The following is a 26,263-nucleotide window of genomic DNA, read 5'->3' as shown; positions in this document are numbered from 1 at the left end:
AAACGCTTGTAAACTTGGTGATTTATTAAAGCATGCACTAGAACAAGCTACTTTTACATGTCCAGTTAAATGTAATATGGTGAGACAGAGTAAAAACAAATCTTGCAAATCCTCTCCTTATTCACTGTGCCTTGCAGGGTAGGTCCTTCCATTCTCATTTTCTAGATCAGTAATTTTTGTCAGAGTCCTGGATGCCAACAAATTTCACACAGTCTGTCTGGGGTCCCCAGCAGAATCCCCTTTTCTGCAGGAAGGGTTTCCATGAGCCCCTTAGCAGATTCCATGCCAGCTCCATGCTCTCCTCAGATGCCTCCCAGCACACAGTCTTGCAGCAGCTTCCCCACTGATGGCTTTGTCAGTCCCCATCTGTCCTGCCTCACACACCAGAATCCTCTCCCACATGCGCATGTTCAGCTGTCCTCAGGGACAGAGCAATTTTCCCCCTCCACAATACCAGCACTGAAGAAGCCTGAACATTGCCAACAGGCAGCCTTCCTGCTCAGCCTTATTCCTTTCTTTAAATGGTGCTTTATGCACACACATAAATGGTACAACAGGTGCCACTTATCACAGTTATGTCCAGTGACTGATATGGCCTCTGCAAATAGTACACAGCTGCATGACAAGTTACCATTCTCATATTGAAAATCAACATATCATTGATTTCTTTAGGGGTGGAGAGAGGAGACAGCCACATTAATATTGACTACAGGAACTCAGCCACAGCAGTAGACATGCCCAAAGAGCAGACACCTGTTCTCTTTTAAGTTTCCAAGGACACTGCAGGGCAAAACAGGTTGGAAACCCCTATTTCCCACGAAGGACAAGGACAAGGCAAGAAGGACCTTGTTTTCAGCTGAATTGATCAACATTTTTCTGTAGCAAGAGAATAACTTTGGGCAACTTGATAGTTGGACTCCAGTAGAAACAGAAGCTCATTTTTGCAAGGACACCAGAATCTAATTTACTTTGTGCAAATAAAAGTGCCTTGTTTTAAAAGAACCAGGAAAAATGCTCTCTCATGAAGAGGCAAGGTGCTGTCAATCACTGGTATCTTCACTCTGAAGGAAGCAGGGTTTCTCTTGACTCAGAAATATACGAAGGTATTGGAGGAGATGGGAGCTGTCACTTGAAGCATTGCTTCTATCAACACACTGGGTGTGCCACAAGAAATGTAGACTACCTGCAGTTTATTTGTCCAAAGTAGCAAAAAAGTAAGCAACAAAGATCATGACCTACCATATCCCTCTCTCTTCCTAACTGCCCCAGAGCATCCCAAGTTCATGTGGTCAATTACTGCAAGCTAACCTGGAAGCTAATGACAACAGCACTACTGGAATGTGCTAGGCTGATACAAAAAATTAGTTGTATTTATTCTCCCCTTAAACCAATTGATATTTTGTGCTTAAGGTAATTTTGCTGGATATTATTTTAAGGAGCTGAGAATTTTTAAATTGCTTTTAATTTATTTATTTATTTTTATTTTTTTATGATGCAAGTACTTTATTATTTAAAAAAAAAAAAAAAAAACTAGCTTTCCTTGCTTTTTCCAGCTCAGTTTCATTTTTTTCCCCTCTGAAGCTGCTTGGCTCTTTTGAGTTCCTATATGGCTGTAAAGAGGAGTATGTTATTATATTTGGAAAGGTTGCTTTTTATACTCTTTATTACTTACCCTAGTCTCTTAATCTTTTTTGAATATGTTTGGGTGTTCTTTTCATTTGGAGGTGTATTTATTCTTTTTCCCTGTACAATTTGTTCTGTACTTCTAGACCTGCTAGATACAAATTTTACTTAATTATCTTTCCTGAAAAGTTCCCCCTCTTAAAATTATCCCTCCCTAAAATTTGCTACTGTATGTTGCAAGCTCTGGGCTTCTCACAAAATACATTAAAATATTTATCACAGTCTCCTTTTCTCTCTCATAATCAAATTGCCCTTAAAAAAGAGGAAGAAGTAGAGTTAATATTTCACCTATAAATGGAAGGAGTAAAGGACATTTTATTCCTAATAGATAGCATATATTTTTAATTCATTTGTAATAATGTAAAAAAGCACACTTTTTATATTGTTGATGGAACTGCAAATCTTATTTATGTATCAGTTGCCAGATTAACTAAGCTATTTCAGAAAAAAAATAAAATAAATATATTGTGTATATTTCATTGCAGTAACTATTTGTGTATCAGAAGATTAGGACTGACACAGAATGGAAACAAAGCTTTGTCTATGCAGTCAAGGGATTGTCAACGTAGTTATTATGGGTGAAATTTGCACAAGTGTAGAAGTCCCACCTAAGGCTCCAGCCATCTCTCAGCTACTTACCTTCTAATTTTCCATGGAGCTATAAAGGTGGTGTCCAAGCACTGGTTTAGCTCCATGCAGCAGCCTGGCAGCTGTACAGCCTGGCAAGGTCCCACAGAAGAGGGGCCCACCCTGGACACTTGGATGTCAGTGACAGGACCAGGTCTGAGACACAAGAGGTCACAACACCTTGGCCTGTTTTGTTTTTGACACCAGCCAAAACCTGGCAAGCGAGAAATGGTATTTTCTCCCCAGAAAATGAGATAGAAATGCATTTACAATCCTGTCCCTGGTCTCTGGCCTTGCAATGTTTTGTGCCATAAAGATGGATTATAGTGAAGGTTTTGTGAAGACCCATAAGTTGCATTCAGCCTGGACATGCATCCGTGTTTGACAGCTGTGTAAGTCACCTCCAGACAATGATTTTTGTCAAATTTCTGGAGGTATTTGTCTCTCTTTGTAAGTCATAAAGGCATCTAGACAGAGTGATTCTGCCTACCCTGAGCAGATCGCTAACAATACCCTTTCACTTTGGGCCCATTCACACCAACATTATGTAAATTTTGAGTCACTTGAAGGTTTAGGTATTTAAAGTCCACATAAGACACTGCTTAGGAGCTCATGTTCACAGTCCTTAATATTTCATGAAAATCAAGGTTATTAATATTCTCTAACTTCTTATTATTCACAATTGTCATTATTCCTAACAACTTTTAAAATAGAACGTGAACCCAAAATGAACCATGGACTTTCCAAATACCAAGCATCACAATAGCTGTTCCAAAGACAATACATTTTATTTCTTTAAGTTCTCAAGCCCAAAATATTTCCTACCAATAGCATTTGGTTCAACCTGAAGTTGACATTATCAGTTACATCCATGGGTCACAGTTTGTAATTATCTTCTCTCTCAGATCTTATTCATCAGACAAGCCAGCTATAATAGACTTCACAAAAGGCTTTATTTTGTCTGGTTTTGCACATAAATACTGTGTTTGTATTTATTTCAGATACAAATGGTGCCACCTGCTCCTCTTTGTACCCTGACATTTGGTGCTAATTAGATGGACTTGCATTATCAACAGCAAAGTAATACAGTGCTGCAGCAGGCACGGTTACCATGGATCCTAATGCACTCAGCATTCCACAGGAAATTTAGCAGAGCATAAGAAATAGATCTATTCCTGTGTGAACCTGCTCCAGTTCTGTGACACTATTAAGGTGCGTCCTCAAAGTCTGCTATATCCAAATGTAAATACCATCATTATATCTAAATGTTTATTAATGCATTTTACCATTGATTCACCGTGTAGGTGAAACAAAATTGCAAGTTGATTTTAAACACCCTGACAGTGCTAATGGAAACAAGTCATGCATTCCAGCTGTAAAGGAGAATGAGTCTCAACTAGGGATCAGTTGCAACAACAACAACAAAAAGACCTACTGGCATCTGTAAATCTGTAAATGAGAACAGTCAAAACAATTCAGACTCATAGACTGTCACACTGCATAGCTGCAGTGAAAACTAATGCTATGTGTTCCTTTTCAATCCTACCTGAATGTAGCTAGTTATTATACTCTGATTATAAGACCTAACAAAAAAGGGCTAATCCAAAAGTTGCTTCTACAAAGTGATTTAGTGATTTGACATAGTTCAATAAACTCTACAGACCAAGCTAAATGAGAAGGGGAAGAGATGGATTGTGGTAAGAGCAGAAAGTAAATAAAAGAAGCTAATACCACAGAAATAAAACCATTAAATAAAAAGACAAAAGAGTAAAATTATTTCGTTTCCTCCTTCCTTGCAAAAAAATGCACATAATGTTATAATTCTTCCTACATGATCTAGGGTCCAACCACTCCACATTTTACATTTGAGATTATAGAATCATAGGGAAAAAAAAAAAAAAAAAAAAGGAATCATAGAATGTCTTGGATGTCTTGGGTTGGAAGGGACCTTGAAGATCACCTAGTTCCACCCCCTTGGTACTGGTGGGTGGCAGGCCACTAGATCAGGTTGACCCAGGGCCCCATCCAACCTTGAATGAATTAGCATCTTCTGTTTCAGGCATCAGCCTCAGCCATTGTTTGGGGTTCTTCCTTCATTTGTCAGAATTATCTACATTTCTGTCATGTACGCATTTTCAAGTGCCAGTGAAGCCAGACTTCTATGAGCTTTAAGACTTTTTCAGAGTTCCCCTCATATCTCAGGAAGGATGAGTTCAGCATCTGAGTTATAAATGTCACATCCTGTGTTCTCTGAACAGTCTTTTTTAACAAACTACCAAATGCAAGTTTGAAGCATTATCGCCTTCCCCTTAGGACTATAACAATCTAGTGTAACATGGAGCAGCACACTGCAATCAAGAGAAAATCAGGGAGGGATCCACTCCCCAAAACTGAAAGCATCGTAACACAATGCTAGGAAGCATGTGGTGGGATGCACAGCCTCACCAGGAACAGGTTGCTATCTCAACATCAGCCCTCTAGGTCTTCTCACAGATGAATTCCAATTCTAAATATTAAAAGATGAACTTCATTTGACAATCACCTCATAAAACTTACATTATGTAAGTGACATAGCGCAAGAGAAGTGGAAGAAGACAAACTGGACAGCATCTACAGGTATAAACACTTTTTATTGGGTAGTAGAGATTTACTGACCAGGCAATTATTGTTAATATACCGCTGCACTCATTGGGTAAGTAACCAAGTAAGCAGGAAATACATGTTTTGTGGCAGGGTAGAAGTAAAGTTTCTATTCATTCTTTTCTCTCTTTCATTTGGCTACTAAGAATGAACAATGGACCTATGTTTTTACAGCATCGTTCTATTCACAAGCAATCACATTCATAATCAAAATCAAATCCTTAAATATTACCATCTATCTATATGTGAACTAGCAATCAACAAAGGTTCCGTTTCTAATTGTGGGGAACATTCTTCATCTAAATTATCAATAATTGAGGTTGCAGTCAAACTACACTGTATGAATACAATGCATGCTTTTGAAACAGGGTATGTCAAAGCATGCACATGGCCTAACACAAAGTAAAAAAACCACTGATCTGACTGGAGAATTTTCTTTGCTTGCAATCCTGAAGCCTCCTTAACCTTCACAGTCTGTAGATGCTTCCCTTCCACCAAAGCCTGCCAACTGACATAATTTCACAGCTGGGAAGAAATCTGTGTCCAAGTAGCTGAGTGCATTCTTACTGTGGGTTCCTCATGAATAACCAGGAATTTGTCTGTTGTACAGTGTGAATACAGAAGAGGAAAGAGAGACCTGTTCTAATGCATGGACTACAAAAGGTTATCCATTAGTAACCTTTTTTTCTAAATGTCAGAACAATAGAATTATCCCCACAGAAGAAGATCATGGAATCTTCTGAACAAGAAAGGCTTGGGTTCGAGATTCCCACAACAGTGTACTTTGAATTAAAAACAAACAATGAAAAACACCAGTTTTCACAATGATTTTTCATGGAAGAGAGCTACGTCAGTTCTAATACCATAATACTACCACAACTTCGTCTTTCAAAAGTGCCACATAACATGTCCCTGTGATATGTGCGCAGTAACTTGTTGAAGTTTCTATTCCCGTCTTTTCCAGAGGTTCATAGAACAGGATGAAAGAAGAGAGAGATATGGAACTTTTGGAAGTAATAGGAGAGGAGAGGAGAGGAGAGGAGAGGAGAGGAGAGGAGAGGAGAGGAGAGGAGAGGAGAGGAGAGGAGAGGAGAGGAGAGGAGAGGAGAGGAGAGGAGAGGAGAGGAGAGGAGAGGAGAGGAGAGGAGAGGAAAGGAAAGGAAAGGAAAGGAAAGGAAAGGAAAGGAAAGGAAAGGAAAGGAAAGGAAAGGAAAGGAAAGGAAAGGAAAGGAAAGGAAAGGAAAGGAAAGGAAAGGAAAGGAAAGGACAAAGAAAAAAAGAAGAGCACCAGTTCTGTATTTTCCAGACAACTTCAACCTCTTGTGTTTCAGGAAATATGTAGATGTTACGTGGTAAGTATACCCTGCTCCCACCTGTCATTATTCTACTTCTACAATCACATCTTTGATTTCAAGGAAGAGACTAAATGCAAAGATTAGATATTCTCCTCTGAAAAATAGCTCCATAGAAAGATAAATCCACTGTCCAGAGATATGGAAAATTACTAGACATCAATGTCATCATTTTCATCTGCATGATTCATCATAATCAGCATGCCCTCTATATCTGTTGTCATTATTGTCTCCGTTATCAACTGTGTGCACTAGATAAACATTTACACAGGTAACTGTTCATATACATACTGTATACAATCAACTATTAAAGAATACCCTGAAAAAAATATTCTACTGGGTCCCAAAATATGTTCTTTCTCATCTTAAACTACAGACTTACTGTAAGGCTTTGTTACGGAGTTATTTTCTACTAGGGAGCATATATCCATCATAACAAAAAAACACTTTCTTAAACATATTTATTGACACTTTAGTTTGCAGGAAAAATAAAATAAAAAATAAAATTTTTAAAAAAATGGCAGCATCTTGGAAATGTGATTTTTACATTTTAGAATCTGAATCAGTTTGAATCTGAATCACTTTGAAACTTTTGGTTACATGTATTTGATTTTTGTGTTAGATAATGTAACACAATACAGTTACTTTCATTGATGTAGAATGAGGTTTAATTCTCATTTTCTTGGAATTTTAAAATGTTCCTGTTTAATTTCAACCCCAAATGTTAAAATCCTTTTTGAAATAGAAGATTGAGCTTCTTTGCAGTTCTGTTTCTCAAGAGGATTTTCTGAATAATAAATTAAGAATAAAGGTTTTGACCCTTATTGTATTTTTTCCCACTTTCTCAAATAGGTCCTGAATGTATAATGGCAGCCATTGGAAATGCTCTGCTTTTTTCAGCAGTTTCAATATATCACCTGAGATTGGGAGTGAGGGAGAAGGGACTCTGAATGTCCCCCGTGTGGCCTGCCAGCCCCTGTCAATACCAAAAGGTCCAGCCCCAAGTGCCAGCTCCCACAGCTTCGGTTCCCCCTTCGCCATGCAGCCTGGTCTGTCTCCTAATAACTCCTTTAGCTGTTCTTCACCTCCTGCTTAGTGTTTCTATGCTGAATTAAAGATGAGTAACATAAAGACTTGAGGCAAGGGGAGTAGGAAGGGGAGAATATTTTGGTCCTAGAGCATCCTCTGTGGCCTTGCATAGACACAGGAATGACAATGGAATTAAGGGAGAGGGAAGAGAGGTTTTATACAGTGGGAACAAATGTTTTCAGAGACACACACATGCATGCTGCACGCAGAAGTAGTATTCAAAAATTGAATTCATCAAAGAATAGATCTTCATGGCTGTCAAAAGCCTAGGAATAGAGTTATATCATCATTCTTTTGATCAGAAAATGAATCTTCAACATATAAAGTTGAAGAACAGAAAATACGACCAGTGAAAAATATTAATAATGCACTCTCTAGAGAAGTACCGTAAGAAAACTAAGTACAGGCACTGAAAATTACTATTTCTTTGTGAAACTTGCCATGGAATATTTTTACATAAGTAGAAAGTATATTGAAGACATGCTGTATGTTACCATAGTCATTCTTAAGTCCTTTCAGCTGCGAAATGCTGCTGATTTCAGTGCAGTCCCACACAGACACACAGGTGGGCCCCACATGGCCTACCTTGCAGGACTGGAGCTGTATTTTTCTAAATATTGCACAGCAAATTGGTTGAAGGCATGATTACACCTGAAATGCTAGATCTCAATGTAATTAAGTTCCTTACCCTCAGATGGGAAGTAATTTAAACCAGCACTCAAAATTCCATTTAGGAAAGGACTTTGAAAAACAAAAACCCTATTGAAAAACACTCTAATAAAGGTACTAACGTACTGAACTACAGCAAAATGTGTATAGTCTTATAAAAGGATTACTAAAAATGTGGACACCACGAACCAAATGTCTCCTGATGACAAATGACACCAGGCCGGGTGCAGAACTAACACAATATATAAAAAAAGAGACCAGATAACAAGCTGAAATTTAACATTATCGACAAGTGTCACAGAAATATCAGTCAGAGTGAGAGGACAACGTTGTTGGCTACTCTGCCACAAGGGCAGCAAGGGAGATGAAGTGCTACAGAGAGTTTGGGAGACTGAAGAAGCAGAAAACACGAGCTCCTTTCTAATTGCAACAAAAATATGGTTAGATATGATATCTTTCTAATAAATAAATAAATAAACAAATAAAAACTGAATACAGAAATATTGATTTTTGTTAAGAGACTCTATAAAAAGGCAAGAAAGCTGGTAAAAGTGCTGAATTCTAAAAGTACGCTTGGTGGTGGTGGTGGTTTTTATGTCACATGTAGAACTAAAAGTAACCATATAGTCCTGATTTTAAAAGCTCTAAAAGCAAAAGACAAAATGATTCAGTATCACAGTAAAGGACTCTGCAATATTTTTATTTTTTTTTAATTTCAGAAGAGCAATTCATGCTAAAATGAGAAAAACAAAAAGGATAAACTGTGGAAAATACAACTGCATATCAGCAGACCAAAAGGGATTTTAAGGAGTAATATGCACTACAGTTCCCTCCCACGTACAACGTTCCTTTCATCAATACTACAGATTTTTAGAACATAGTATTGCTGAGGCCAAATTCTTGGTTGGTTACCCTTTTCACAGGATGTTCAAACTTTCTGTCTCTATTTCAAGGCTCTATATAACCTGTCTATAAAGCTCTGCTCATTTTCATCCTTCTTTTAAGATCTAAAACTCTTGTCTTCTGAAGTGAAAAGCAATGTTGCTTCCCTTCTGATCATTCCTTTAAAGCTTTACTTATCCTGTTCAGCCTTTGATTACTGACCTCTCTGTGTTTTCCACGCAAAATCAAGTTATTACTCTCATTTGGGGGCCATCTCCTCTCAAATCTCATACCTCTTTGTGTCAATAAAGTAACACTCATGTATAGTATTGAAGATTTGGCCATTATACATCCTTTGCATTTTATCTCTGTGCAACTAAGTAGCAAAATCTTTGGTCTAGTGTCCCAAAGCCTGTTTCCTTTATTATCATCAAAAATTAAATAAGAAAGAAAGAAAATTTCACAGAGGAGTTCAAGAAAACAGTTCAGTTAAAATGGAAAGTAACCTTAATACTCATCTGAAATTCAACCCAAATCTTTTGCAGACACAAAAGTCTCATACTGCAGTTTTCAAAGGGATGGGTCAATCAGAGGCTGTGTAAAGAACAACGTTTAACAGAGAACTCCAGGTAATTTTTATCATATCCTTATATCCTGGCTATACATACTTCTGCTGCAAAAGTGCAAAAGCTATGGCATAATATGTAGATTCATTTGCCCTTTTTCCTGCAGGCTGTCAGGTGCCAATCTTTACATTCCATATTATCCCACTGCACAGAGAAACTGCAAATGTAAAAGACCTTTGCATACTCACTTCCAGTTCTGTTAGCTGACATGAAGACTTTGTACAGTCTAATACAGCACATTAATTCTTCTTCCTTTTATTATTTTTTCCCTCTTCACTTGAAAACACAGCTGCAATTACAGGTTTCATCTAAAATCCAATGGTGAGGTATCAAAAGTTCATGAGCAAGTTTCTTTCTATAAAATTTCAATTCTATTCTTGCAGAAAAGTTAGAATATCTAATTAAAAAATCACAACGATATGAGTTCCAAGAATGAAATCTATGAATGCATGTGCTTTTTCTTTCAGTAAAAAATGAGCAATTTATACAGAAAATTTAGCCTCCTTTTCTCTTTCTAAATTGTGTGAAAAATATTTGTTATCTTAAGTATACTGTTTATTTGGAAGTACTAATTACAAAGTCTATGGCTAATCTGTGATCTGTACATTGTTCTTTATGTTTAGTTTTTGTCTAGAATTTAAGGAGTATTACATATTTTTAAGCAGAGATACAAGACAAAACAGCTTTTTTTGTCTCCTAGTAAATGCCATTTATTATTCAATTTTGCAAATTACTTTTCTCTACTGAAGCCCTTCCACAGACACTAGCATTTTTCTCCCCAAAGTTAAAAGAAAAAAACTAAATATTCCAGTAATCTATACACTTGGCATTATATTATATTTTTTTGTATTTAATGTAAGTTGGAAAAAGGTTCAGTGAATTGTAGAGCTTATTCTATCACTGGCCAGGCCAACAGTTACAATGTTCCTAAAACTAACAATTTTAGTGTCCAGTTCTGTTTCAAAATTTAAAAGGAATAAAATTATTTTGTTCCTTTTTTTGTTGTAGTTTCAAAAGTCTTAAGAAGAGACAATTTCAAATGTCACATTGAAGTGCTTCTTGTGCTGGAAATGATTTATTCATTTCAAGACGAGAGACAGGTGTTAGGCTACTTAGACTATGGGACTCACTTTGAGAAACCTGGTCTGCTGGGGGCTGATGGGGTCCACCTGTCAGAGCAGGGGAGGAGCATCTTCAGTTACTGGCTTGCCCAGCTGGTGAAGAGGGCTTTAAACTAGAGTTGCCAAGGAAGGGGAACCTCAATCCATCCTGCTCCTCCCAGTTTGATGTTGGTGTCAGCAATAGATGCTCAGAGCCTGGTGAAGGGTCATGGGTCAGCAGAAGAGCACCTGAAGAGCAGCACAAAGGAAGGCCTGCCACTCCAGCCAGTTAGTCAGCTTGATTAGAGGTCCAACTCAAATGTCTCTATGCTAACACACATAGCATGGGGAACAAACAAGAAGAGTTAGAGATGATTCTGTGATTGTTAATCTACCTAAGTGTCTCTGATGAGCAACTCTTTCTAGGATGTGCCTCAGGAAAAAAGTCTACCAGCAGTCAGAACTGAATAGTGAGAGTGAAAAAGCACCCTTATTTTCTAATCTAAACAATGCTTATGTGGCACTTATATTCCAGCAGACTCCTTGGAACATGTTTACAACATGTGAAAATGCCAACTCATTTTTCTTCTTCTTTACTTGAACACCATTAGTTTTTGTCTCAGTGACAGATCACATACATTACATAGATTCGACAAAGACTTTAATTTGCCTATTTCCTGGGATTATTTTATCACAGGATGAAAGAATCAAGTCTAGGAAGTTTAATATTTCATTTTTAAACAAAGTTTAAATATATACCTGAAATATAAGCCTTTGTCAATAAATCCCTTTAAATATTTTGGGTAATTCAACAGAGTAGAGCATCCTGAAAATCTATGGTATTATCAATACTCAAATGGTCACATATTCAGATCTGAGGAATGTTTGATGATAATCTATGTGCAGATGACTTCCCTTTACCTGTGAAAGTACCTATAAGGATGCTAAGTTACCTCTAAATATTTAACTAATATAATCAATATAAGTAAGTACTGGAGTTATCACCAGGGTCTTACATGAACTGAGAAAACAGATGGGATTATTGAGACGGTGGCAATTCATGCAGCCATGGAAAGGGACTCATTTCACTTGACTTGAGCAAACTGAGAGTGGGGTACCACATCCAAATTTAAAGTCTATTTGCAGTCCATGGAGAGAGGTATCTTCACATGGTATGTCATACCAGTCTGAACAGCTTACTAAACCATGTGGAGGTTGTCTGCAAGAAGTTAAAAAATTAGGTAAATCCTGTCTCATGAGCTCCACCCAAGGGCAATCCTGTCAGGCCTTGACAGACACTAGTCCAGAACTAGAATTTGCATCAAAATCATTGTGTCCAGTCATGCAGTTAAACCAGTATAAGTTCAATGTAACAAAAATACCTCTCCTCTGCTGCATACTGATTTTAACACAAATTGAGGACACTTGGACTCCTACCTGACCTTTCATAAGAAAGATCCATACAAAAACACCTACCTCAAATATTGGAAACAAATAATATTCTGGAAATATTGAACTATAATTGATATATTTAATGGATACACTGATGCATTAAAGCCAAATTCTGACCTCTTACCCCGATTTATTCCACAGCCCATTATGTATGCCCCATTGATTTTGCTGGTTTATTTCTACAATAAAATTCTATTCAATAGATTAAAAAACATCTGCTTCTGTTTACAGATGACCAATTATTTGAACTCCCTTCCTCAAAAGGTGAGCAATTACTTATAAATCAGGGTGATTACACAGGTGAATAATTCTTCATCAATGTATTGAAAATGTTTATGATCTAAAAGCAGCACACACTAAGTGTTTTGATTGCTGCTTCATGAAATTAAGAAACCACTTAGTTCACCTATACTAATGATATTATAAAACTGTTATAGAAATATGATATATATAGATTTATTTGGGATATCAGTGGTATCTAACATCAGAATAGGTTGATTTTTTAATATCAAACATAATCAGTAGAAAGATCACAATAGAAAGATCAAATAATTTATTTTATTTTACCACGTTCTTTTCTGTTGTGTTCATATTTTAACTTGTTTTAACTTGTTGATAACCTGTAAATGAAGTATTAACAAATTGAGAAGAGCCTATTCGGCAGGAAGTTCTGTATCAACAGTCTATAATATAAGTCATTCAGTAGGTCAAGGGAGGGGACTGTCCCTCTCTACTCTGTGCTTGTGTGGCCACGCTTGGAGTACTGGATCCAGGTCTAGGGCCCCCACCATGAGAAAGGTGTTGATCTGTTAGAATGGATCCAGAGGAGGGATACAAATTTGATCAGAGGATTGAAGCACCTCTCCTATGAAGAAAGTCTGAGAGAGCTGGGGATGTTCAGGCCGGAGAAGAGAAGGTCCGGGAGAGAACTCATTGCAGCTTTTGAGTACTTAAGGGGGGCTTATAAAACAGATGGAGAGCAACTTTTTGCTCAGGCAGACAAGAACAGGACAAAGGGGAATGTTTTTAAATTAAAAGAAGGGAGATTTTGATTAGAGGATAGGAGGAAATTCTTTACTCAGAGTGGTGAGGCACAGGCACAGGTTGCCCAGAAAAGCTGTGGATGCCCCATCCCTGGAAGTGTTCAAGGCCAGGTTGGATGGGGCTTGGAGCAACCTGGTCTGGTGGAAGGCATCCCTATCCATGGCAGGGAGGTTGGAACTAGGTGATCTTTAAGCACCCTTCCAGCCCAAGCCGTTCTATGACTCTGTGATTCCATATTCCTATGTATGTGTGAGATGACATTTTTCTACAGTCATGAAACAGGACAAACAAGTTACCTTTTTTGGATCTACTGAGAAAGTGTGTACTGCTAAATTTAAATGTATATCTTGAATCACTGCATATTCCCAGAATATTAAAAATAGCCTATAAATATCGTGATACATATTAAATAGATGTTTTTCCCCCTCAAAATAGTTAATCAAGGGAATAACATGATGTTAGTTTGCAGTTCATGGTCTTCTGAGGATGAAGATCAGACTTGCTTTTTTTTTTTTTTTTCCCCAGGAGCTAAGTACAGAGAGTACAGCTACACTCATGTTTAATTTGACTAAGAAGCACGCTTTTGAAACAAATTTTCTGACTGTCCCCACTTTCACAGGGCAGAGCAGTCTCACTGTGCCCAAACTCAGTTCCTTCCAGAAGAAACCAAAGCTTAGGGTGAATGATGAGAATACAGGTATGGCCCTCCAGCTTGAAGGACCATACTACAACCAACCTGATGTAAATTCTGTTGAAACGAGAACAGTGAGGAACACAGGCACTCAGTAGCGACTGCTTCACCCAGGAGATCTGCACTATTTGACAACATACACATGGCCACAGGGCACCTGGGCCACTGGGGAAGAATGTACCTCGGGGGGGCCACTCTCTTCCTATCCAATTGGGATCACTTCCCAAAAAACAGACCAGGAAAAAATGCATCATGTTCTCTGACCCTTCACCTGTGAATATGGGAGAACATTTTAAATCAAATTAACAAGCCCACTGCTGATCTGGCTTTGGATTTTCACCTCCAGTCTTCAATCAGATCAGTGCACAGAACGGTGCTCAGTTCACAGAACAGAGTGGGTGGACAGTGGCCAACAAGTCTGAAGGATAAGTAACTTCCTATGACTGTTAGGAATGAGCATATCAGTCTGTCTGACCAAATCCAAGGACACTGAACATTATGCAGCTAAAACTTCTTTTTAGGACTTTAGCTATCTTTTATTGTACTACTTTTATTCTAATGAAGCATCTAGTCAGGTAGCAAGTATACATACCAAATGTGCATACTTGTAAAATGTTTTATACGGGTACTGTCACAAGAAATGTTTGAATGATGGCACAGATGTATGTGCAAAATTAAACAGCTCGTCCAGTCCTCTGACAGCCAGGATTGCAAATTTCTCAGAAGGAAAAACAACAGATATCTTTTCTACCTGAAGAGGGATGTCTGGGACTCAGCTTTACACAGAGACCATCTTCCCATGCACAGCAAGGACTTGCCTGTGGCAGAGGAGGAGAGCAAACAGATGAAGAATGGCATGCAACTTTTCAACTGTTGACCTTCCCCTTTGACTAGCATCTTTCCAAAGAGGTTACACTAGTACTGGAAATCACAGAGTAACTTCATATTGTCTCCCAGGACCAAGAGCTGCATACAGATGACATTCTTATATGTGTTGCATCGTAGATACATCATAAGTAACGTTGGTTGCAGGTTCTCTGAGTCTGTATTTCAGAACGTGCAGTTGCAGAGTTCACACAAAATGGTACTTGAAGCAACAATTCATTCACTAGGTTACGCCAGTTTTGCAGAGGGTCTGAGCTGGAAATAGAATTTCTGGACTCAGAAGTTGCTAGCAAACAGATGCACACATGTGCACAGATATATGTGCATTGAAAGTACTCCAACTTGGCAGCAAGTGTACCAAATTTAAAATGGCAACATACTCTATTTAAATGATTATGCAGTGGAATATGACTCATAACTTTATAAAACAGTACAAATCCAAAATTGATGTTTCCCAACAGAATACAAGACTTGAATTCCTATTTATGAATAAAATTATAGAGAAACAAAGATGTCTAGAGAATATATCGAGAATTTCTTTTTCACAGTAGAATAAGAAGCTTTTTTAAATTATATGATTTGTAGCTGAAACTAAAGTTTGACAGCTAGATTGAGAAGTGACTATCCACTGGACATGGTATAAAGAGATTTAAAAATACTAATAAACGGTGAAATACAAAAATAGATGACAGCAAGCAAAATGAAGAAACCAAATCAGTCAATGATCAGCATATGTTAGGTCCACTGATTTGATGGCCCTCAAACTTATTAAATAATACTTTTTGCACATTAACAGCTGCTGGGATTAAATACTATCCCAGAGATACTATCCCAGAGATTAAATACTCGTATCTTCTGGAATTCTGTAGTTTCTGGAATAAGAGCTGGAACTGGCCCTTTGCAAGAAGACTGAATGTACTTATTTTGATCAAATGTTACCTTAAACTGTAGCCTTCTACAGCTTATCTGTCTATTGGACACTTACAACTGAGAGATGACAAGGTTTATGCCTGCAGTTCTCTACCATCAGGACAGAATTTGATCTAAACAAACATTCTGACTTGAAGTCTGGCACAAGGAAGTCCATGTTTCAGTCCTGCTTATTTTGGCAGAACATCACTGACCATTCCGAGACATCGATTTTTTCCTCTGAAAATTGACTACCCAGGCTTCAGAAATTGGGAACCAGACAAAATCTTTAAACATGGTGAATTTATTGCCCATGATATGTTGTCATAATGAGAAAAGAACTTCATTTAAGTTTTTGAAAGAGGTCTTGGTGCCACCTGGGACATGATCAATTGTCCCAAAACCAAAAGTAAATGCTCTTTGGTCCCATATACTATTTAATGACACATGATGCAGTTTGATTTAACGTTACATTACAGGCAGCTTGGGACCACTGCAGTGCAGCTACCCATAACACACAACTTCCATAATTCTGAGATAAAGTCCAAAGGGCAGAATAAACAGTTCAGATAAGTTCGAACGACAAACAATCCTCAGTCTTTTCTATCCAACTGATGTGATGGGTCACAAAAATTCAACAACCACCTTAGCTCCTGCTTATTATGTTGCACATCTGGCTACTGTGATTTTCACTTCATATTACTGTACTTAAACAAAACAGCAATAGACATTTTATAAAGTCAAAAATACTTCTGCAAAGTGTCTATAAGCGACATTTCAAATGAGATTCAATAAAATGGCAAACAGCAAAGCAAAAAAAATATGTTAGAATTGCCCTTTCTACCTCTCATACCTAAAGGTGCTGGCTACAACACACAAGCTGCACAAAGTGAGGGAGCATGCAACTCCCTCCGTGTGCTCAAAAACAGTCCCTCCTGAGCGTTAGTGCCTTTTGGGAATTGTGATACAACTGATAAATATCAACTACTAAGTTGCATAACATCTCTACTACATCTGTGCTGATTTTTAAAACTTTCTGTTGGTCTCACTGAGGAAAAAAGCTACTTTAGGAGAGATTTTATTAGAATGGAACCATTACCCAAACTAAACAGAGAGCAATGCGCTTTGACTTTGCAAGATTCACAGCCCTGAAACTGTCAGTGTTCTATAAATTTCTCAGAATAGGGTTGTATATACATATGAGTAAATCTGCTTCTTTCTATGATCTTTTTAGGTGTGCAATTGTATTTTCAAATAGGTTATTTAAGAGAAAACAAATTATGTATTTGTAAAGTTTATACATATGAATATCTATTATATTGCACTGGGATTTTTTGCAGTGAAAAAAATAGTTCTGTTTGATAGAGCAAATTGAAATTAGAGTAATTTAGACAGGCCTCTATATGCTTTTGGAAACTCTTCTTCCATCTTTATTTTTAGCAGTGCAGTCAGTTATTACAGGCAGTTAAAGGCTGATTAGGTTTGCAGAGTAGTTAAAATGCTAACCATACAAAACAGGAGAGACTACTTCTGTAACTGTAAAAGGATGTGCATGAAGGAGCTTTTTTAATTAACATTTTTGTTGAAGCTTTATTAAAGGACCACACTTCACTGTTCAAAGACTGAAAATAGTATGACAAATGCATGCCTTGAAGGGATGCTATGGGGTAAACTCAGAACAAATCTCACTGGAACTGTACTTCATTATGTCAGATTTGAATTTGAGGCTACCATTGTACACATTAAAATGGTACAGTAAGCAACTTTATTTCATGTTAGATTTCTATGTGTTTATATATGCAAACACAGAGAAATATCTATATGCATATGCATAAATATATGTAAAGAGGACTTCTTCAGAATTTTCATTTAGATTGGAATCAAATATCAACAGTCTGTGAGGTTAATGAAAGCAAATATAATTTAATTCTTACCATTGCCCCTTAACTCTTAATCACTATTGCTGTTTTCTATTTCTATAGAAAATAGAAATTTTCTATATTTCTATAGAAAATTTCTATAGAATTTCTATAGAATTCTGCTTTGGTCCTCTGAAAGATTGATGCTGCATATTGTCAGACCCACAATTCGATGTAATATTTAAAAGAGTGCTCTGTGAAATCTTTACTTCATTTTCAAATCTTTGTATTCATACTGTTGTACATTTCATGAGAACCATGTAGTCTAGAAGCTTACCTTAAGAAGTAAAAGCTAATGCTGACAACTAATAGCTCAACAGACAGGAGCTGGATTTAACACCAGGAATAAATCCAGTCAGTTCACTATGTTTCACAGTAATGCTAAATCTTGAGCTATCTAAAACTTGGTCCACAACTTGAGTCAAGTGGGAAGCTGAGGGTATGGGAAAACTCTCCAGGATGTTAAATTTAAAGCTAGTGCCCTACTTCCTTTGCCATCTCCTGCAACTGCGGTGCAAGCCATGCAACGCAAGCAATCAAAGGATGAATGGTGTCTCTGCCTTTAAAGTTTTCTGCAAGGGCATAGAGATGAATGAAGAGCTTTTTATCTCCTCATTTCTCATTCCCGAAAAGAGATTCCAGTGCTAAAGACAGGCTGTTGGAGGTTACTGAAGAATTCATGTCTCATTAAAGATCTTTTTATTGAATACAGAAAATCTGTACCTTGAATAAATACGTGAAGTAAGACTTTTTGTAGATCCACAGATGGTGTTGTAGTGCAGCATTCTTTTATATTTTGTTGTAGTAAGACAAACAAATATTCTCTGCAAATTCTTTTCCCCTTCCCCAGTTAAAAAGGTTTAAAGGTAGTCATTGAATTGTTTCATGTTTACAAAGTCAATGGCCCAATTTGACTTTTTTTTTAATTTTTTAATTCCAGAAAGGTTGGGACAAAATATCTCTAATATCTTTCAATGAACTATTCTAATACTGATGATTTCATCAATGTCCACTTACATTCACAAACACATTGATCTAATAGCAAATCAATAGTGGCAAAACAATTATGTTTTCAAAGTTAAGGTGAATCATTGCTTTCTATAAACTGGCAAAAATCAGAAAAAAAAAAATCAGGTAAACTCAATAGAAGGTTATTTATTTTATGAGAAAAAGAAACATATTTTATCTCTAAAGCACACATTCTTTTAGGAATAAGAAGCAATACCAATCATAAATAAACTGTATTTACAAGCAGTTTTAAAATATTTTTTCTTTAAACTATTACAACATGAGATGTTCTCCTCTTCTCCTCTTCAGTCTTTAAGAAACCTAGTCTATCCTACTCAACTCACTCATCTGCTTTGAGGGCTCTAGTATGAAGAACCAGCTATGATTTAATTTCCATTATCTCCCTCGTGCATGGGCTCCATTACAAGTGGGATGAGTCAACATGCAATTTGTGATTCTTTAGGTCTAGACTGGAGGATCATTGTTCACCAAGCATTTCTCTTTAAATCACAGCAAATCTACTTTAAGGTCCCATCCTCAAATCTTCATTCAGTTCAATTAAAAGGAACACATTTTGGTTATTTTATCAGATCCTTTAAATTTGAGTTAAATAAGCAGAGGAGTGACAAATCATCAGCTTGTTTCAGGTCTGCTGGTGTCCAAGTGTCTCTTCCACTGTAGTAATCTACCTTAAAGTTGTTCAAGTCAAGAGTCTTATCATTTATAGATATCCTTGCTTGAAGGAGAATTTGTAATTTTTGTCAATGGGCAACCTTCATATGAGACTCTGCCCACCTATTAAGCCCATCCCTTGCTGCTATGTTTATTTTCTGAGTACAGAAGATATGTTTTCTTTCTATTTTCTAGCACAGAAGACTTACTATAATTTTGTTTCATAAAATATATAGCTATACATTTTAAATCACAAGTTATTTTGAATATTAAGATATAGTCTGTGCATTTTATATGCTACTTTTAACTTGGTAATTCAATTTGACAGATGTGATGAGCTAAGACAAGTCAGAAAACCATCTGTGGTAACACTTAGAGCTTCTCAAAGTACAGTCCATACACCACTCATTCTACCAGAAGAAAGTCAAAAAAGAATCTATTTTCCTCTTAAAATACTAAAAGAAAAATAATCCCTTCTCACTCATGGGAAGCTACCCAGCCATGACTTACTGCTATATGAATCAAGACCAAGGATTGCAGGATTAGAGTAATGAGTTATCATTTAGCTCAGTGAGGCACTGAATTTCATCCTTTTTTTTTTTTTTTTTCGTGGAGTATATGGTAAAAGGTAGAAGATGAGGCATCATTGTTGAAATGAGTGAGCACATGCATGGCTCTCACATTTTTGTGTGAGGTATATCAATGCATTCTGAAGCACAGTGCAGTAAGCCTGTGAATCAGTGGTGCAGTACAAATAGTACACATGTGATGGTTCAGGAACTCTAGGACACACGGAGCACATTCTTAGAGAATGCATTGTAAGTCTGTCTGACAGTCCCATAAGAACTGGGGTGCTGGTCAGAAGCTTGTGTTTTGAGAAAGTTTGGAAGAGCACCCCCATAATAAATGGTGATGACAGTGTCATGAGTGAACCAGAAAACCTGCAACAGCAAGCGAAAAAAATATTCACATTCCATTTGAACAACGTTTGATGAAAAAAAACACTGCCAGGAAAATCAAGGTACATGGATGACTTATGTATGCAGTGCAGGAAACTGAATGTTGCTGCTGCTACTAGTCACAGAGATAGTGGTCTCTACCAGCACTGGTTATGGTGGTAACTGTAATTAAGCAAATGATAGCAGAAATACTGACACTAGGAAAAAAATGTATATACAAAAAAGTAACATAAATAGTCTGCTGTAGTCACAGAAGACTAAAAGTAACACTCATGTAGGAAACTCTGGGACAATCTGGGACAACTCAACTCAAGGGACAACAAAAAGCCAACCTTTCAGAGATGAGATGAAACTCAGAGCTACTGATATGACTGTTATATTATCTGTCAAAACCATTGTGACTATGTATGATGCCTGAGCAAGCAGGTTTGAGAAAACCAGTGCCACTTACATACACTTTTTGTTCAAACTTCGTAATACAATACAGAATCCTGTTCTTTTCACATAAGTACAAGTATTAAGGACATATTGATTTGATTTTTACTCCATCCTCAAACACAGTCTGTAAACTAAATAAGGAGTTCGTGACCTGACCTGACCTGCCATCAAGACCTCAATAGCTTAAACAGAAATTTAATTTGCTCTCTGTATTCTTCAGGGATAACAATGTGAGAACTGCTGTAATGTGCCAGTTCACTAAAAATGCACATAGACAACTATATACAGGGTGAGAGAGAAGGCCACTGAAAACACGAATGGAATTGAACCACGGTCTTTAGCAAAATCTGTACCATCACTAGATTTGCACAACTTAACTATAAGCTTTCTCAAATATTTCCCTTGAATTTTTTCTTCAGGTCTGAGTAAAAATGTCACAATTTTCTTACAACACAATAATTTGTATAGGAGAATTGAAGGGAGCCATGAGACTGATCAACGGAAAGTAGTTCCTTTCCTGCACTCCAATAAGTAACTTATAAATAATGTTTTGTTTTCACGGTTACCTGTGCATTTCTTGATATTGCTATTTCTTTTTCCATGGGATCCTAACTTGCATCCAAAGTTCTCTTCCCAAAATTCTGCAAACCATACATTTCTTCGATTGTTAGCAAGTGTTCGGCTCCGAAAATATCTATCAAATCCTACATTCAAGAAGAGAAGTGAGAAAAAAAAAAGTATTAAAATATGAAACAGCATAAAGGCATTCATTTAAAGATGATAATGGATTTTGTATGAATTTCATAGCAAGAAAAAGCCTTAGGTGCATTCTGAATTTATGCTCATGTGCATATCTGATTAAAAATAAGTATCTTCGTTACTATTCCATATTTGCCATAGAACAATATATTTTTAAATATCTACAGTAGTTAACGAGTCTGTAAAGCTCCAGCAGAACTTTATAATTTAAAAAAAAAAAAAAAAAGAAAAAAAAGCAATGCAGATGGTTAAGGGAACAGCTTAATTTTTAATACAACAGATGACCCAAATAAAGAATTAGATACATACAAGAAATTAGAAAAACTTTAAGTACTACCAACTTAAATATCATGATTCAAATAAATTTCTTCCCATGGCCACCTAAAATCACTGTGTACTTCTCTGTTTAACCCAAAGACTTCCAAGTCACCTAAGTTTCCCACCTAGCTGAGAAACAATCCCTTAAACCTGATCATTTTCTGCACCAGTTTTACTCCAAAAATCCAGCCTTAAGGAAATTATGAGCAATATACCATTGGGATTAAATCCTTCATAAATATTTCCATGGGGGTAAATTCTCCAAGTAGCATCAATAGTGCCCAGCTTTTCTGTTGTTTACCAGCTTAGAGCAGTTATGTCCAGGTCTCACTATGTCTTCACTCCCTCACTGGAGTGAAGTGGTTCAAACCAACAAATTCTACTTGCTAGAAGATGCTATATACACCACATCATAAAGTTTGTTAATATAGTGGCTTCTTAAAGAGTTATAAAAAGTTTAGGTGAGGAAAGCAGAGTCTAGATTAATCTTCTCCCATGAAAATGAGCTGATTCATTAACAGCCATCTGATGCTCTCCTTTTTTTGTCCAAAAGAACCACCAGACTACGGTTAAGAAATTCTAGTGCTCTAATTATTAGCAATAAGATTGCTTAATTGCAGATTCAGCATCTTCAAACTATATTAAAAATAAACAAAACCCATTGAAACAAGTACTCGCTCAGTTCTTCAAAAAAACAATTGCTTATACTTTTGAGAAAAACTGCAGGCTTTAGTCCTGAATGAATGGAAACTTCACTTAAGTCACAGCTTCGCACAAATCCAGAGGACAGCCAGATTTCAGACATAGCCTCATGCTCAGTTTTCTTTTGGTGTTCTGCTCAGTAATTAAAGACATTTAACTTTACCCCTACATTGATAAGAGAGTTAGGTGCCTAAGAGCTAGGATGCTAGAACATTGTCAGAGAATTGTTTTTTTGTGCCACTGCATTCCTACCATCTATAGATGTTCTTTTGGGCAGGATGGTTACTGCTCCTTCTGCAATTTCTTCCTGATGCTGAACTGGTGAAATTTTTGACCCCCAACTATCTGAGCCAATCCACAGGAAATGTCCAGATTGATTAGCTTTTTTGGCTGCTTCCAGTATTCGCCTGAAAATAAACAAACAAATCACTAATTAAATAAACTGCATTTACTAAGAATTTTAGAATCCCCAGCATTAATTCTGGCTATGCATAATTAAGTTCACACTAACCAGTTAGCCACTAATTTGATTTGGACAATCTAAAATATATTCAACAACAGGTGCACTGAGCTTAAATTACTGTACCTTTTAATTTGTTTCATTTTTAGCCATATTTGTCTAGCATTCTTATTGGTTTCAGACACCAAAAAACAATCTATTGCAGCTGCACTTATAGGTAAGAACTTGGAACAAGTTAGTACTGTTCGCTGGGTAAAAAAATGGGCTGGATGGCCAGGCCCAAAGGGCTGTTGTGAATGGAGTTAAATCTGGCCGGTGGCCAGTCATAAGTGGTTGGTAAGTGCAGGGCTGCACTTGTATTGAGGCCAGTTTTGTTTAATATTTTTATCAGTGGACTAGAGGGGATTGAGTGCATCCACAGAAAGTTTGCAGATGACACCAAGTTAGGCAAGACCGGTAGGAAGGCTTTGAAGAGGGATCTGGATAGGATGGATTGATGGGCCTTGTCCAGTTGCATGGCATTCAGCGAGGCTAAATGACAGGTGCTGTACTTGGTTCATAACTGCATGCAGTTGTAGAGGCTCTGGGAAGAGTAGCTGGAAAGTTGCCCGGCAGAAAAGGACCTGGGGATGCTGGTCGACAGCCAGCTGAACTTAAGCCAGCAGTGTGCCCAGGTGGCCAAGAAGGCCAACAGCATCCTGGCCTGCAACAGAAATAGCATGGCCAGCAGAACTAGGAAGTTGAAGGTCCCCTTGTATGTGGCACTGGTGAGACCACACCTCAAATATTGCATTCAGTTTTGGGCCCCTAACTACAAGGAGGATAATGAGTTGCTCGAATGCATTCAGGGAAGAGCATCAAAACTGGTGAAGGGACTAGAAAACAAGACATAGAAGGAGCAGCTGAGGGAACTGGGGTTGTTTAGTCTGAAGAAGAGGAGGCTGAGAGGAGACCTCATGACTGTCTACAACTACCTGAAAGGAGATTGCAGCAAGGAGGGTGCTGGTCTCTTTTCTCAGGTGACAAGTGAGGAAATGGCCTCAAGTTTTGCCATGGAAGGTTCAGGCTGAACACAAGGAAGAATTTCTTCACGGAAAGAGTGGTTAGGCATTGGAACAGGCTGCATAGGGAAATGGTGGGGGTGCCATGCCTGGAGAGATATGTGGACATGGCACTTAGGGTCATGGTTTAGCAATGGGCTTTGGTAGTGTTAGGCTGATGATTGGACTTGATGATCTTAAGGGTTTTTTCCAACCTAGATGATTCTCTGATACTAGTTATCTATGCAACAAAGGAACAGCATGTGTTGTAATTTTAACTGAATTTCTTATCATCAGATTTCCCATCATTTTTACACTGGATTGAATCCGAAACCTCCCACGCTACTCTATTCTGCTCCAGCCAATTGTGTGTCTCTGTAAAGAGAGAACATCTTTGACATACAAAATTAGGAAACAGGCACCTAATATCATCTTCATTCGCAAACATGATCACTGCTCGAGCATTTGGAGTTTCCAACAAGCGCTTGATGATCTTTTCAAATTCTCCTGGTCTTGGTTCCCGAGGGATTTTGAGTGACTGAGCAATGCAAACACCACCTGAGAGAAATTAAAATATAATAATAATAATAATAATTATTAATAATAATAATTAATAATTAATGATAATAATAATTTAATACTTAAATATTCACATTTTCCAAGCTTTAGATAATCCATTTTTTAGCAGGTAGGCAAAAAAGCAAGATGCTCATCTGATATAAGCCCGCACAGATAGCCAAACGTTGTCTTATCTATCTGCTTTGAAATATGCATTATACAAATTAACACACTTATTACTGCATTAAACATTATAACTCAGTTACCTATTATTTTATTGTTTATATAGAATTTAAAACAATATCCTTAGCCAGAACTTTGAGTACTGTTCTGTGGCTTAGCTGGACTGTGTTACACAGACTTACCCTGATTTGTCACAGTTGAGAACTCAAGTTTGTCATAGGATTGCTTTTAAGCATAGACCTGCAATTTTAAGACAGTTATCTTATGTTCATAATGTGGCTCTTTGGCATCAGAAACTATTATACAACTCTGCTTCTTCAGCAGAGAGTACAAGGTTAACAATAAATGCCGTGGTTACAGAATCAAGTAGGGAACTTGAAATCTTCATTTATGAATGAATAAATACAGATCTCTTCAAATTGCTATTATGACATTCTTAATTAAGTTGCCTTAATTATTTAAGAGGTGTGGGTTGTCACTGAAATTACTAATCAGCAAATGAACGCAAACTCAGAGATGATATTTATATCTCTTCCTGACAGGAGGAAGACGTTAATTGAAATCTTTGCATTTTACCTGTCCTGCTAAAATGGACAATTTTCTACAGAAACTCAGTGACTTCTAAGGGCTTTCACAAACCAGTGCAGGGAACTCTCTGGTTCCCAGTTACCACACTGAGGAGACTAGGAAAGAAATTCACTCAGTCTGTTTCATGAGGAAGAGAGTCCAGATTATCACTAATTTCCTGCACCACAAGCAGGATTATTATTATTCAGTGATTATTTCCTGATTTAATTATTTTTCCTTTAAGAACTATTGCTCAGATTTTCATTGATACATCTAACAGCAAGGTTTGCTGTTGCCTGTTGTTATTCCCAAAATAAGAGTCTCTTATGGAGAATCTGGTCATTAATAAAACCAGAAAATTAAGAAAGTGAGAAAAAGTTTATTTCTAACAAAAAGTGATGCATTACTACAGAAAGGAAAACCAAATGATAAAATTTGCATGCCAACATCTCAATGCTTCTACACTGAAGATTGCCTTCAGTGTGAGCAAGAATAAAAGCATGCTTTGGAGAAGTTGTTCTATTTCTAATGGATGCTTGTGGTTATTTGTGGATGTATAAGATCATTTAGTCATATACATGTCTGTATATTGCACGTAATTATACAAATAAAATCACAGCTGGCTGTATTGTATTGGAGAGGCTTTCCAAGTTTCTGAACAGTCTTGTCCATTCTATCAAAATATAACATTATGTTTTTCCAAAGTATTTCACAAATATAGATGAAACACACTATCAGTGATAGGATTTAAACAAAAACTGAGATTCAACCAGATGCAGCTTCTTCATGAAGAAGCTACAGAAGCTTCTTGTATTAGTTCTCTTAAGGTGAATGTATTTAATCTTTAAGAAAAAAAAAAAAAGCATTTATGAAGTCTTTTTAATTTCTTTTGATCATATGTAAAATAGTAAAATGCTGTGTATTCATTATCACAATCTTCTGCCTTTGCAGAATCTCATCGACCTCAATAGTTCTCTGCACAGGCAGAGACTAAGTTTGAATCAAGTTTAAACATGGAATAAATGAAGCAT

General features: G+C 37.1%; 1 protein-coding gene and 1 long non-coding RNA gene across 2 annotated transcripts in view; both read right to left on the bottom strand.

Annotated features, from left to right (window-relative positions):
- Nucleotides 1-26,263, bottom strand: part of GRM8 (glutamate metabotropic receptor 8) — a 343,619-nt gene that overhangs the window by 164,716 nt on the left and 152,640 nt on the right. Inside the window, 3 exon segments of the mRNA XM_040549625.1 lie at nucleotides 21,212-21,349; nucleotides 22,677-22,831; nucleotides 24,347-24,482. Coding sequence (XP_040405559.1) covers nucleotides 21,212-21,349; nucleotides 22,677-22,831; nucleotides 24,347-24,482 — 429 coding nt within the window.
- On the bottom strand, nucleotides 2-2,521 carry LOC121066220. Its single transcript, XR_005817595.1, has 2 exons — nucleotides 2,323-2,521; nucleotides 2-1,183 (listed from the first exon to the last, which is right to left on the bottom strand). It is a non-coding gene; the product is annotated as an uncharacterized LOC121066220 (long non-coding RNA).

Source organism: Cygnus olor, chromosome 1 (genome assembly GCF_009769625.2).
Source record: "Cygnus olor isolate bCygOlo1 chromosome 1, bCygOlo1.pri.v2, whole genome shotgun sequence".
Lineage (NCBI taxonomy): Eukaryota > Metazoa > Chordata > Aves > Anseriformes > Anatidae > Cygnus > Cygnus olor.
This window is presented reverse-complemented; position numbering and strand designations above follow the sequence as displayed.